Here is a 13,713-nt window from a genome sequence, read left to right on the forward strand (position 1 = left end):
TAAAAATATACATATGCACATTTGTATATACAATTGTATATATATGAAATTTTCTTTTCATTTTATTTTTATTTCCATGACCTTGATTATCTCCAACACAGTCCAGCAAACCAAATATATACTCATCCATTGCAATGCTTGGCCACGAAACACTAGAGATTTTTAAAATTAAAATTAGGATCAAAATAAGTATATAGGATGTCACTATTTTTAACATTTAAAAAGTGCAGAAATAGTATATGCTCTTTGGAAATACATGTAAACGAAAAGAAAAATATCACCCATAATTCCCCACTCAAGAAGCCTCAGGAAAATAGAGAAATTAAGGGTTTTTGATTATCTCTGGCCCTGGAGCCAGTGTTTGGAGTAAACTTGACAAGTCTCCGGGGGGCGGTCGGGGTCTCAGCCAGCGTCTGGGTTATGTTGACTCTCGTGGCCGTCTGGCACAGTGCCTTTTACACATTTAGTGCCCAATAAATGGCCATCAGGTTGGCAAAAGACTAGCTAAAGAGATCATTCTGGTTTTTAAATCCTAAAGGGCCTTTCTATAAAAACTCTTTTTATTACCACTTCGTTGAAGGATAAGAAATTTCAAATCCAAAATTCCTGATTCCAGATTTGCAACTTTCAGCTCCAGTGTTTAACTCAAGGGTCACACTCTGGAAAAAACTTCCCTTCAAGGAAAAAGTCTTGAGAGAAAGGAGATTCTTACTTCGCAAGGATCTCACAGAGCTGACATGAGTAAATGGAATCGGACTCATAAGCAGATGAATGAATGCAGTGCGTAAAGCTTTCTGGTAGATCAGAGACACCTGGGACTCAGTTCCTCCCCTCTTCAAGCAGAAGAATAACCCCTGGCCACACGTGGTTTGATGTGGGCCAGAGAGAAGGCAACCCAGGCCAGCGTCCTCTCCCATCCAGGGTGCCCACCTTTCCCTTTTGCCAACCACGTTTTCAAACTTTATTTTGTCTTCTGCAGGTATCACGTGCAGCAAGCTGCTGTCAGTCCTTCTGCCTTTCTTGGCCTACAAGGAAGGTGAAGGTCAGGTTGACTAACAAGTGGATTAATCTGATCTCTTGGTTTCTTTGCTTCAAAACACATAATAAGACTGACCCAAGTTGCGAAGCCTTCAAAATACGCTTACTCAAGACTTCGCTGTTCACTGTGCAACCTCACCCTGCCCCCTCACAATAATTAATCTCGGCTCCTGGTAGATCATTAAGGTCCCAGTCCCACCTCCTTCAGCCACCGGAACTGGGCCGTGAAGGGCCCCTGGATTTAAGGTGCTGCGGCTGACCGAGGAGCCAGGACCAGCGCTTCAGATCAGGCGTCTTCTCCAGTGTTTTTCATGAAAGAGTCCCAAAAAGTCAGAATCAAATCCTTGCATTTTAACCCACAGAAATGAATTTTTTTTCTCCTTTGGAGTTTTCCTGTGTTGCTTTTAACAAAGATGGCAGAGGCCCTTAAGTCAGCCAAGTGCTCAGGCATGTTGCCAGGGTGTAAAGGCCCCTATCTGTGCTCCTGCCAAAGGGAAGGCAGACTTGTCGGGCAGCCCTGGGTCGGAAGCACAAGTCTGATCCTCGGGGTCTTCTCATCCCGCCCCTCTGTGGATCATCCCTCTGTCCGCACTCTTGACTGCAACCATCGTTTAGGAAAAATGGCTGCTCTGTCAGTACCCAAAGATGACTACATTTCAGAGGAGGTTAGTAGAACTTTAGCGTTAATGCTTCGGTGTATTGATGCATTTATTTATACATCCGAATGGATGCATTTACACATAATCACTAACAGCTTGTTTTAAAGAGTTCCTTGAATTTAACTGGAGCCTATTATCTCTCTCCTACATTGCCAGTTCTCCTCTCTTCTCCACCTTTCCCATCTCAGCACATAACATCTCTGCTCGAAACTGGCTTTCTTTCCACAGCATTCTTTCTGGAGCCTTCAAGTCCTAGCTGCTCTCCCTCTGCCTACGCCACCACCTCCTATTCCACTTCATTCTGGCCTCACTGGTTGTCTTTCTTTGTTTTTTTAATTTTTATTATTATTATTTTTTTTTTTTTGAGGAGGGTTAGCCCTGAGCTAACATCTGCTACCAATCCTCCTCTTTTTTGCTGAGGAAGACTGCCCTGAACTAACATCCATGCCCATCTTCCTCTACTTTATTTGTGGGACGCCTGCCACAGCATGGCTTGCCAAGCGGTGCCGTGTCCACAGCTGGGATCTGAACCAGCGAACTCGGGCTGCCAAAGCGGAACATGCAAACTTAACCACTGCACCACCGGGCCGGCCCCACTGGTTGTCTTTCTGACCCTTGGATGCAGCAAGCTCATCTGCCCCCAGGGCCTTCACACGTCATGTTTCTCTGGTTGGAACATTTCTCCCAGATAGTTAAATGATTTACTCCTTCTCTTCATTTAGTACTTTTCTCAAATGCCACTTCCGAGGAGTGGCCTTCCATGACCCTGTGTCTCAAATTTTCTCCACACGCCTCCAGTCACTCTCCATTCTCTACCATGTCTGCTTTTGTTCACGCTGCTTGTGTTGTAATTTGTTTATGTTTGCCCCCCTATTAAAGACATGACCTCTGGGGTCAGGGATGGGCCTGCCTACCCTGTTCAGGGCTGTTCCCCAGCACCAGCTAGGCCAGCACCTGGCACTCCATAAAATATTTGTACCCAGTGGGCCTGGTCCAAGCCCTGCACAGGCCACTTAATAACTTGGTGGCCTTGGACAAGTTATTTAATTTCTTTGAGGCTCTATTTATGAATCTACAATGAAATAGATGGGTGGTAAAAATGGGACCCATTTCACAGGACTGTTGAAAGGTTGTGGATGAGGATGAGGTGAAATGATGCCTCTGATGTTCTCAGCACTTGCCCAGCGGATGGTAAGTACACAGTAAGAGTTCATTTCTATTGAGTCTCATGAGCTGATTCTATAACTGTCTCTCTGTGGAAGTACGCCAGCTCTCTGGTTGCAAAATACATAGATTTCAGTATCAGTATGATATAGAGAAGCTAAATGCATATTTGGACAATATATGGAAAGTTTGAAAGTCCCCAAAATAGTGAGTTACTGTCTATAGGCAAGGGCTTAATTCCTTCCTTCAAGCCAATTTTTTTTAAAGGAATTCACTGCCCCTGGCATAGTACCTGTGAAATAAATGGATGAATGGATGAACAGATGGATGGATGAGTAGTTCAAAATGGTGGCTGAACTGTTTATTTTATTTTAACAAATATGGAAGAAAAGCACTGGATCAGAAGTACTATAGATTACTTCTAGAGCACAAGTGAGTCTTGTTAGAGACTTTGTCTTCGAAAATCACAATTTAGGCAACAGAGCGGGGGCCGTGGCTTTCCACGTGGCCCCCGGGAATGCAGAAGGGGGTTGGTGTGGGGTTCTCAGATGCTGCCCAGTATTTAATGGAAGAGCAAGAAGTCTTCTGCCATATGTGAGAGAAGGGGAGGTACCCACTCATCCCACGATCGCTCATCACTTATAGGGAGTAGGAGCCCCACACGCATCTGGAGGGACGGCTGCGGCTGCTGGGGTGCCAGGGGCCCCTGAGGTGGCAGAGCGCTGGGGGGCTAACAGGCCTGTCCTTGGACCCTATGGGCTTTTCCTAGCATTTCTCGGGAGATGAGCATCCCTGTGGCATGTCATGGGACAAAAGACATTGCACTAGAGAGAAACACTGTTTTTGCCTAGAACTTAAATATATCTTTACCTGGGAATACATCTTAGAAGTTTTAAAGCAAGTCAGGGAGAGGGAAAAGGTTTGTGTGGAAGCAAAATCATTTTATAGGCATCTTTTCAGGAATATCTTTCATCTAGTGAGGAGTAAAGATTGTCACGTTGCCGCCATACACTCACATGGATGAACCATGCCCATCCCTCTCTGGATGGTCCCTCATGCTGCTCCTCTGTTCGGTCAGAGGCAGTGGGTGGCTGCAAAGAGCTCTGTGCAAAAGGCTGTCCTTTCGTTTCACTAAACACACTCTTTGACCTGGATGGAACAGCAATTGACATACTTCCTGTGCTTTAGTTTACCAAAGGTTTCGTGGTAAATTAACTTCATAGCTGTTTTTAAAAAATAGAGTTAAAGCAGTTTCTGCTTCCAACCTCATATGCTTAGATGCAAAGAGCTAACTCTTGTCACTCGTGCATCCTTAGCCAGACTTGCTGGTGGTAAAGGACAAAACTCAGGCCTGGAAGGACAATGATTTTGAGGAATTTCATAATCTGTAAGAAACAGATTCTAAATTCAAAAAGAATACAAAGAAAGAGATCACTTAAAGGGACTCCTCTCTTTTCCTCAGTGTCCTCTTCTAGTCACCGGGTTCCACCCATTTACCACCGAACGGTACAGGCCCCCTTCTCTCCATCATCCCATCACATTTTTAGGCCCCTCACTGCTATTTACTTCAACCATTGCAGCTGCTCCAAATTAGCCTCTCTGCTTCCATCTTGTGCCTTCTCACTTCATGGTTCTCAGCCTGGAGTGCACCCTGGACTCACCTGGGGAGCTTTAAAAAGGACGCATGCCAGTCATGCACCCAGAGGGTCTGCCTCCCCGGGCCTGGTGCCCCTACAGAAAACCCCAGTGCCGCCTCCAGGCCGTGGCTAAGCGGGGCTTCAGCGCACAATCTCAGCATTGCTTTCCCCGAGCCAGAGTATCTCCTGTCGTCTGCAATGAGTGTGTATTACTTTTTAAAGTGAGATTTATCATTCAAATAAAAGCATTATTTAACAAAAAATAACAAAACAAAACTTTCAGTGGCTTTCTCTTGCCTATAGGGTAAAGTTCAAATTCGTAAACATAGACCACAATAAAAAGTAAAAATAAAACACCAATAAATTAAAATGTCCAAAACATGGCACAACCAGCCTCCGTTTCCTGTCTCCTGCAGAGCCTCACAGCCACCACACATTCCAGCACAGGGATGTGGCAGGACTGGTGGCTCCCGGAATACCAGGCTGGTCTGCATCTCCTGCCTTGCGGCTGAGATCCCCTCCACCTACAGCATCCTTCCTCCCCTGGCTCATTCCTTCTCATCCAGAGATACCCAGTTCAGGAATGTTCAGCCTCTGGAGCAAACTTCGGCCATACCTCCAACTACAGGGTATTGAAGCAACCTGTTGCTCTGTCTGTCAAAGATCAGTTCCTTAACGGAAGATGCCACATCCCCTGTGGCATTCACAGGCCCTCAGGAGAGATGACATTGGGTGAGCCTCCCCCTGTGACGCACACAGCAGCCCCCGGCCCACCACTCTAACTGCCCTTCCCCCTGTCATGTACTTTTGTGGCACCTTCCCCCAACTGCTGTCCCAAATTCTGGCTTTCAGAGTATATTCTGGCATGGTTTGACTTTAATAAAAGCATGACTGACCAATGCATAAGCACACAGAATGGTTGCAGGTATGGAAGGAATGTGGGGTCATAAAAGGATTGTTACTTAAGGCGAGGTTATGATCCCAGGAGACTAGAGAGGTAAGTCTCATGCGTATAATATATAACATAAATTATTCTATGTGATGTGTATTATACATACACGCGTTTTCAAAAAGTCGGGAAACAGAATAAATTCATTTTAGAAAGTAGGTCAGTTTTATTTCCAAGTAATATAGTTTATATGTTAAAGCAGTGGATACAAGTGTTAATCATGAGCTGCCAATTTCTTGCCCCTACAAAGTGTACAAAAAGTCTGGAAACACAGGGAAAATGTGTGTGTGTGTGTGTGTGTGTGTGTGTGCATGCACACATGCTCTGCCTTGCTCCAGAAAGGATTTCAGACCGTTTGCAGAATACATGAGCATGTACTTTTAGCCAGTGAAGAGTAGGGCTCCAGGATCAGGTGAATGTGCCCATGACAATGGTGGGCACATGTTTTACAGGGTCTGTGGTGGGGGCTGATCTCTATGTGTTCAGGTGGCCCTTGCTGAAAAAGGAAGAAGGCCAGTTATACAGTTCATGGTTTCCAGGGGGCTGAAAACTGATCTCACTTGCTCAGGAGAAATTCAACTGTTATCGGTTCTAAGGTCAGGCAGATATTTCTCCCAAGGCAAAAGAGTGTGTTGAAAATGAGCTCTGGCTCATAAAGGAAAGAGAGGGGAGAAGGTTGTGTTGGTTTCCTATTGTTGCATAACAGATTACTGCAAAGTTTGCAGCTTAAAACAACACGTAGTGGCTCACAGACCTGTAGGTCAGAAGTCCAGCACAGGATGGTGGGATTCTCTGCTCAGTGTATTGCAAGGTAAATACTTGAAATCAAGGTATCAGCCAGGCTGAGTGCTCATCTGGAAGTTCTGGGAGAAATCTTACTTTCCAGCTCAGTCTTGTGGTTGGAAGAATTCAGTTCCCTGTGATTGTAGGACTGAGGTTCTCATTTGCTCGTTGACTGTTCGGCTTCTATAGGCTGCCCACATGTCTTGCCCCATGGCTCCCTCCATCTTCAAGCCAGCAATGGCACCCAAATATTTCTCACTTTGAATCTCTGACTCCCTGCCACTCTGACCTCTAGACCCAAATTTAAAGGGTTCATGTGGTTAGGTTAGGACCACTCATATGATCTCCCTTTCTCGGAGTCAACTGTGACATATAATATAACCTAATCATGGGAGTAATTCACAGTCTCTGGATTATGCAGGGCTCATATACCGGGGGCAGGAAATCTTGGGACCGTCTTAGAATTCTGCCTGCCACGAAAGTTTAAAAGGGCCCCTCCAGTCCTCCAGGTATTTGGGGGTTGAAGATGGAGGAGGATAGAAAGGAGCCAAGCCATCCCAGCTCAGCCCAGAGTTCCCAACTACAGACAGTATATAGAAGCGCACTCCCAGGGATACGCACGGCCCCTGAACAAGCAGTGTGGTCCTGGCTCAAACAGCATTCCTTCCTCATGAGCTGCCAAGTACTTGCCCTAAGTCCAGCCTGTTCCCAAAGTACTCAGGTGGATGCTCCTAACTCCCTGCTTGCTTTTCCTATCTTCTGATGGAACTCTTCCAGAAATTCTGCCCACCCCCTCTTCCCCACCCACATCAGCCCTGTGATCCCTAATCTCAAACTGTGATCTCTCATCCCCGGTCCATGAGCTCTAAGATCAGCTCCAAGATGAGAGAGGAGTGCTCATCAGCTCTCCTGTCTGGGCCGACTGAAGGGTGTAGAGGGTAATATAAGCTTATTGCGCTATTGCTTTTATTTTGTATTTCATTAAGGCCAGATTTTGTTTACAAAATGATTAAAATAACAGCTTGACATGAATTTGTTGGAAAACTGGGGATAGAAAAATATGGACAAGACTCCAAGCACATTAAATTAATCCGGATGAGCATGGCACACCAGTCAATGCATTTGTTGTGCTGAGGTGTGTATTTGTAATATGGTCTGGCTGAGCAGAGAAGTGATCTAGCCGTATACAGGCACTGAGGAAGCTTCCAGAACTACTTTTGTCACATCTGTTTCTCACAGCCGGCCAAGCAGATCCCTTGATTGACCTTTTTATGCTTCATGTTCCTCACCTGTAAAGAACCAAATAGTAGACAATCTGCTAACATAATTCTTAACAATAGAAGGTCAGAGGTTAAAAAACAAATAACAATATAAATAACAACAATGGCCTAATTTAGAGCACCTACTAAGTGCCAGCCTTTGTGCTAAGCATTTTACACGCATCACCCCATTCAGTTCTAAGGATTTCAAGTAACTCCCCGATCTCCACACATACAAACAAATGGCCACCAGGTGCATGAAAAGATGCTCAGTATCAGTAATGATCAGGGAAATGCAAGTCAAAACCACAATGAAATATCACCTCCCACCTGTTAGAATGGCTCTTATCAAAAAGACAAGAGATCACAAGAGTTGGCAAGGATGTGGAGAAAAGGGAACCCTTATGCACTGTTGGTGAGAATGCATACTGGTGCAGCCACTACGGAAAACAACATGGAGGTTCCTCAAAATATTAAAAATAGAACTACCATATGATCCAGCAATCCCACTTCTGGATATATATACGAAAGAAATGAAAATTGGATCTCTAAGAGATAGCTGCACCCCGATGTTCGTTGCAGCATTGTTCACAGTAGCCAAGATATGGAACCAACCTAAGTATCCATCGGCGGATGAATGGATAAAGAAGATGTGGTATATATATATTTACAATGAAATATTATTTAGCCATGAGAAAAAGGAAATCCTGCCAATTGTGACCCCATGGAGGGATCTTGAGGGCATTATGCTAAGTGAAACGTCAGACAAAGACAAACTCTATATAATATCACTTATATATGGAATCTAAATAAGCCAAATTCATGGACACACAGAGTAGAGTGGTAGTTTCCAGGGGCTGGGGGAGGAATGGGAAGATGTTGGTCAAAGGGTCAAACTTCCAGTCATAAGATAGTAAGTTCTGAGGATCTAATGTACAGCGTGGTGACTAGAGTTAATACTGTATTATATGCCTGAAAGTTGCTAAGAGAATAGATCTTAAATGTTCTCACCACAAAAAAGAAATGGTACTTATCCGACCTGATGCAGGTGTTAGCTAAAGCTATGGTGGTAATGATTTTGATTTGCTGTGTATCAAATCAACACATTGTACACCTTAAACTTACATTTAGATGTCAATTATATCTCAAAGCTAGGGAGAAAATAATTTGACAATGTTTCAAAAAAACCCCGTGGTATATACATACGATGGACCATTCAGGCATGAAAAGGAACGAAGTGCTGATACTTTATACAGCATGGGGGAAGCTGGTGGTGGTTAATTTTATATGTCAACTCGACAGGGTCACGGGGTGCCCAGATATTTGGTCAAATGTTATTCTGGGTGTTTCTGTGAGGGTGTTTGGGGATGCGTTTAACATTTAAATGAACACACTGAGTAAAGCAGATCCCCTCCCTAATGGGGGGGGGGGGGGCCTCATCCTATCAGCTGAAGACCGGAATAGAACCAAAAGGCTGACCCTCTACCGAATGAGAGGGAACTCCTCCTGCCTGACTGCCTGCTAGCTGGGACATCGGTTTTTTCTTGCCTTTGAACTCAAACTGAAACATCAGCCCTTCCTGTGTCTCCAGCTAGCCAGCTTTCAGACTGGAGCTTAAACCGTCAGCTCTCCTGGTCTCCAGCTTGCCAACTGCATATCTGGGAGCCTGTCAGCCTCCATAAACGTGGGGCCCAATTCCTCATTTCATACATATATGTGTGTTTGTGTATGTGTGTGAGCATGTGTGTGTATATATATATATTATTATATATAGTTCTGTTTCTCTGGAGAACCCTGACTGATCCACACTTCAAAAAATACTAAGTGAGAAAATCTAGTCACAAAGGCCATATATTGTATGATTCTATTATATAAAATATCTAGAATATATAAATCCTTAGAGACAGAAAGCAGATTGGTGGTTTCCTGGGGCTGTTGGGGAGAGGGGAATGGGGAGAAACTGCTTGACGAGTATAGGGTATAGGGTTTTACTTTGAGTTGTTAAAATGTTTAAGAACTAGATAGATGTGGTAGTTGCACAACGTTGTGAGTTGTGCTAAATACCACTGAATTTCTCAGTTTAAAATGATCAATTTTATGCTATGTGAATTTCCCCTCAAAAATAATTTAAAATAAAACAAAAAAGTTAAAAATGCCTAACATACAAACATACATACATACACACCATAATAAGGATCGCAAATTCAAAAGGTTCCAGGGAGCCAGGTTGGTATCACATTTCATGGGATCTAAGTTGCCGTGGATTTTAAGACCAATCATTGATTTTTGTACCTCAAGGCTATAAAAAGCTTTCCAATTATAATTACAAGATGCATTGATGGATAGCCGCACCAATTTCAGAGCATTAAAATGGGAAGCATTTTATGCCTTCAGATTGATGAAAGCAGTCCCAGAGAGCAGGTCTAGGAAACGTGGCACTTCGAAGAGGACTGTTCTGTCTCAGCTCCAGCTGCTTATTGCTGGATTTTCAGGTATTTTAAAAGTCTGAAACCCACAGTCTAAGTAAATCTCCTGATTTGTGTGGGCCAAAGAAAACACGTCAATGGGCCACACAGCCTGCGGCCCCACCTGTGCCCGTGGTGGGTGCCTTGTGACAGGTGTGAACCAGGTGAGAGTGATCAGCCCACGGAGCGCAGGGCAAAGGCCCCTTCACAGACCGAGGGACCAGCTGCGCAGTGGTCGTCCAGACCAGAAAGGAAGACCTGCAGAGAAGCGACCATGCGTCCCTGATGGAAGTACAGGCCTGAGCACTGGGGACAGGGGCCTCCATAGGCCAAGGCACCTGCAGAACCTGCTTTTGGTGCTTCAAACTAGGATGCAGACAGTTTTGAGCTGAGAGTTAGTTAGAGACAAATCTAAGGCATCTTTTCATCACCTTCTAAGAGAGGCAGACACGTGTGACAGGTGCTCCTCCAAGTGCCACAGCTCAGCCTCCACTGGGCACTTGGCACAAATGCAGGCTCCGGGGCGCTCCTCAGCCCTAGGAGTCAGCGCTTCCGGGGGTGGGGCCGGGCAGTCTGTGTCTTATCAAGCCCTGCTGGTGGTTCCCATCCACGCTGAAGTTGAACAACCTCTGCCCTCGAGCAAACAGAATGACTCAGTTATTTCTTAGAATTTGGTAGAGTTTGTCCCCACTTTCAGAACAGTCTGTACTATACAAGAAACTATGTTAAGAATAACTAGAAAGCTTAAAAATTCATCAGGGAAAATCCGGTGTTTGATTCCTTCCAGCTAGCATTCTCATTCTCCCAGCGCTGCTTACACACTCCCGTCACCTTCTTCTCTTTAGTAAACCAAACGCCCAGCCTCCTAAATACAGCGGTCCTCTGCCCCAAGCAGATTTTCCCCATTGCTGGTGTCTGCAATCCTGCATCACCAAAAGCAGTCAGAGTAAAGAAAACCATCCCTAATTAATTAACACATTTTTGTCCAATTCACACACTGAAAGCTAGGAGGACGCCTCATTTTTCCAACCCCTTTTTTTCCCCACTCTAATTAGCAGAAGAACCCAGAAATTGGAAGGTCGTGCCTTACCTTCAAGGCAATAAAGAAAGCTGGAGCAGTGAGGACTCTGGAAGCTGGCCTGGTGACAGCAACATCAGAAAGCAGAGAGGAGCGCGCAGAATATGAACCACATATGAACAGAATATGAGCAAAAGACAGCCAACAGCCAGGATGGGGCTGGAGAAGTGGCCCCGGGGGTTTAACGGACTCTCTGGAGGTGGTCCACGGACTCTATGGGGGGCGTTCCCGGACTTTGTCGGGGAGTTCTGAAACTCTCCTTTTATTTAAGCCAGATGGACCAGAGATTAATTCATCCCAGGTGAATCTTGGGAAGTCACTGAATGTTCTGAGCTCGGCTTTCACGTTTGTGAACTGGTGGAGAGTGAATGATGCGAATTTGCCAACTGTTGTCTAGAAGAATGGCTCTGTCCTTGGCACATGATCAGCTCTCATCTGTTTTCATTGTCTTCTTGCCCCTTTGATGGGCCTGGAGAAATTGCCTGGGGATGCAGTTGACTGTTGGAGCTTTATGTTTCGTTCTTTTAGCCCCTAAAGATGGCTTTGCACATTGAGTTTACAGGCCTTTCTGTTGGAGAATTTCAAGTAAGCTACCTACCCACCTAAGAATCATTATGAGGATTCAATGAGGGCAGTATACTCAAAAGTGCTCTATAAACATCTCTGTTGATTGTTTGCTTGTTAGAACAATTCAGAGGTTTGGAGGTGGAAGTGGAACTTGGCCTTGGCTTGGTTTGATTTGAGGTTTTTTAAGGTCGCTGAGAGGCATTTCAGATTCCTTAATAGACTTTATCTTGGATGCAAAAGATACTGAACTTTACAGGAACCACTGAACTCTGGTCTAAAATGGAACCCATAAATCCCTGCTCTTGGCTGCTGATTCCACGGCTTGGACATTTTATTATTTATAATGCAATGCTACTCTGTACTCAGTCTTTAGATTCACATTATCAGTCATGGACCCCTGCGCTTTTCATTTATAGGGAAATCAGAGTTATCTGGGTGAGGTGAGTGGATAAAGGTTCAGTGAAGTCATGAATTTCAGTCCCTGGCATCATTGTTAATTGTTCTGTAACTGAACACAAATCCTGTTAGCAATTTTAGGGGAAAGAATGCTATAATTACTTGAGGATAATCGTGGGTATGTAAATGGAGTTATCGCATCACAATTGAGTGTAACATGCGCACGCCGGAAGTGCTGTGTGAGCTACAGGGAGGTCCCCCAGCTTTCACCGGAGGAAGCAGACCCAAGCCTGGAGAAGCAACTCAGAGTGGCCAAGAGAGTTCTTTGAAAACTCCTCCTTTCCCTTCATAGTATATTCATATTTTGCATTCAACTTTAAATCTCTTCATGTTCGCTTTTAAGATAGTTTTACCAAAAATTTTGAGTAGAATTGATTGCCCCTGGGCAGTCTCATACCTGGGAATGAGAGTGCACCTGTCTGGGGAGCCATGATGTCCTCGGAGACTGGAAGATGGAGGATAGAGGTCCGCATGCATTTATGACCATGCGATTGAGACACACGTGTGATTTCGGCAACAGCCTCATGTGCATGAAGATGGAGAGAGAGCTAAGGCAGAGGGAGCCTAATCAACTGAGCCACGCGTCTTCACCCTGCTGAAACATAAGTGCCCCTGCAACGGTAAAAAGGCCTGGTCTTTACTCTGGTTTTTGCTGAACTGCGTTTTTGCGGTGTGCGACAGTGATGTGGATTCATCCTTAGAACTTTTCAAAAGGCAGATGTAAAGAGAAAATGAGAATGGGAGTAGGAGAGAAACATCTGTATGAACCCCAAAGTCCTTGATTCAACTCCAAGAGCCTTCTCATTACCCTGCAGAATCTTCTGCATGCCACCAGCAGATTCGGCTTTGAGTCTGTTAAACCAATTGCCAAGTGGGCTTTCTTGTGGAAACATTTGCGTGTGAAACAAACAGTGAAACTGCCAGGGCTGCATCTGAGAGGGGGGCGTCAGGACCCCGCGCCCAGTGGTTAGAACAACAACCAGGTATCAGACAAACAGCAGAGCGAAGGGAAGGTGCAGCCTGGAGAAGATGAGCGGTTAGCTCCTCTGCCCTCACTTCTCGGGTTGTTCCGGGGTGCAAATATTTTGCCTGAGTCTTCACGTCATTTTCACAGTCCATCAACAGTAGATCACCCAAATCTGGGGGTGCAGCAGATTTCTTACCTCAAACATCCCTCTGGAACTCATCTCAAACAAAAAGTCAGGATGTGAAACCTTCAAGATGGGCAAACATCTTTACTTCCTGGAAAAATGTCTATCACGGCTTCTGAGGCCTCCACTTTTGTATCATCAGTCTGGTGCTGAGATGACTTTGTGAATAATCATTAGCAAAAGCCATGAGATAGGTAGAATTTTATGGAGTTTCAAATGTGTGTCTCCTCTCTGAGCTTAGTAGCATCCGAAAATGTATATTGTCTTTTTGTCTTCATTCCCTTTTTTGATGCAAGAAAGATGAAGAACGTTTTTGCAAATACCCAGCAGAGGAATATTTAAATATGAAGAATCAAAATATGTATGCTTTAAATAGGAAGGAACAAATGTCCTCTTCTTTGTTATGATTGCGTGTTTAAGCTCCTTTTAGCCTAGCACAAAATGTGCTGTTTAATCCTACAGCTTTTGAAAAACATAAATTGGCATGTACACACTCTGGACTTATAA

The 13,713-nt window shown here is 44.6% G+C and overlaps 1 protein-coding gene across 1 annotated transcript in view; it reads left to right on the forward strand.

Moving 5' to 3' along the window:
• The first annotated feature begins 1,496 nt into the window (after positions 1 to 1,496).
• The window catches only part of HECW1 (HECT, C2 and WW domain containing E3 ubiquitin protein ligase 1), a 175,575-nt gene continuing 163,358 nt past the window's right edge, over positions 1,497 to 13,713 (forward strand). The window contains exon 1 of the mRNA XM_046670619.1: positions 1,497 to 1,703. Coding sequence (XP_046526575.1) covers positions 1,659 to 1,703 — 45 coding nt within the window. The 5' untranslated portion in view covers positions 1,497 to 1,658. The remainder of the gene's footprint in view (positions 1,704 to 13,713) is intronic.

Source organism: Equus quagga, chromosome 8 (genome assembly GCF_021613505.1).
Source record: "Equus quagga isolate Etosha38 chromosome 8, UCLA_HA_Equagga_1.0, whole genome shotgun sequence".
Lineage (NCBI taxonomy): Eukaryota > Metazoa > Chordata > Mammalia > Perissodactyla > Equidae > Equus > Equus quagga.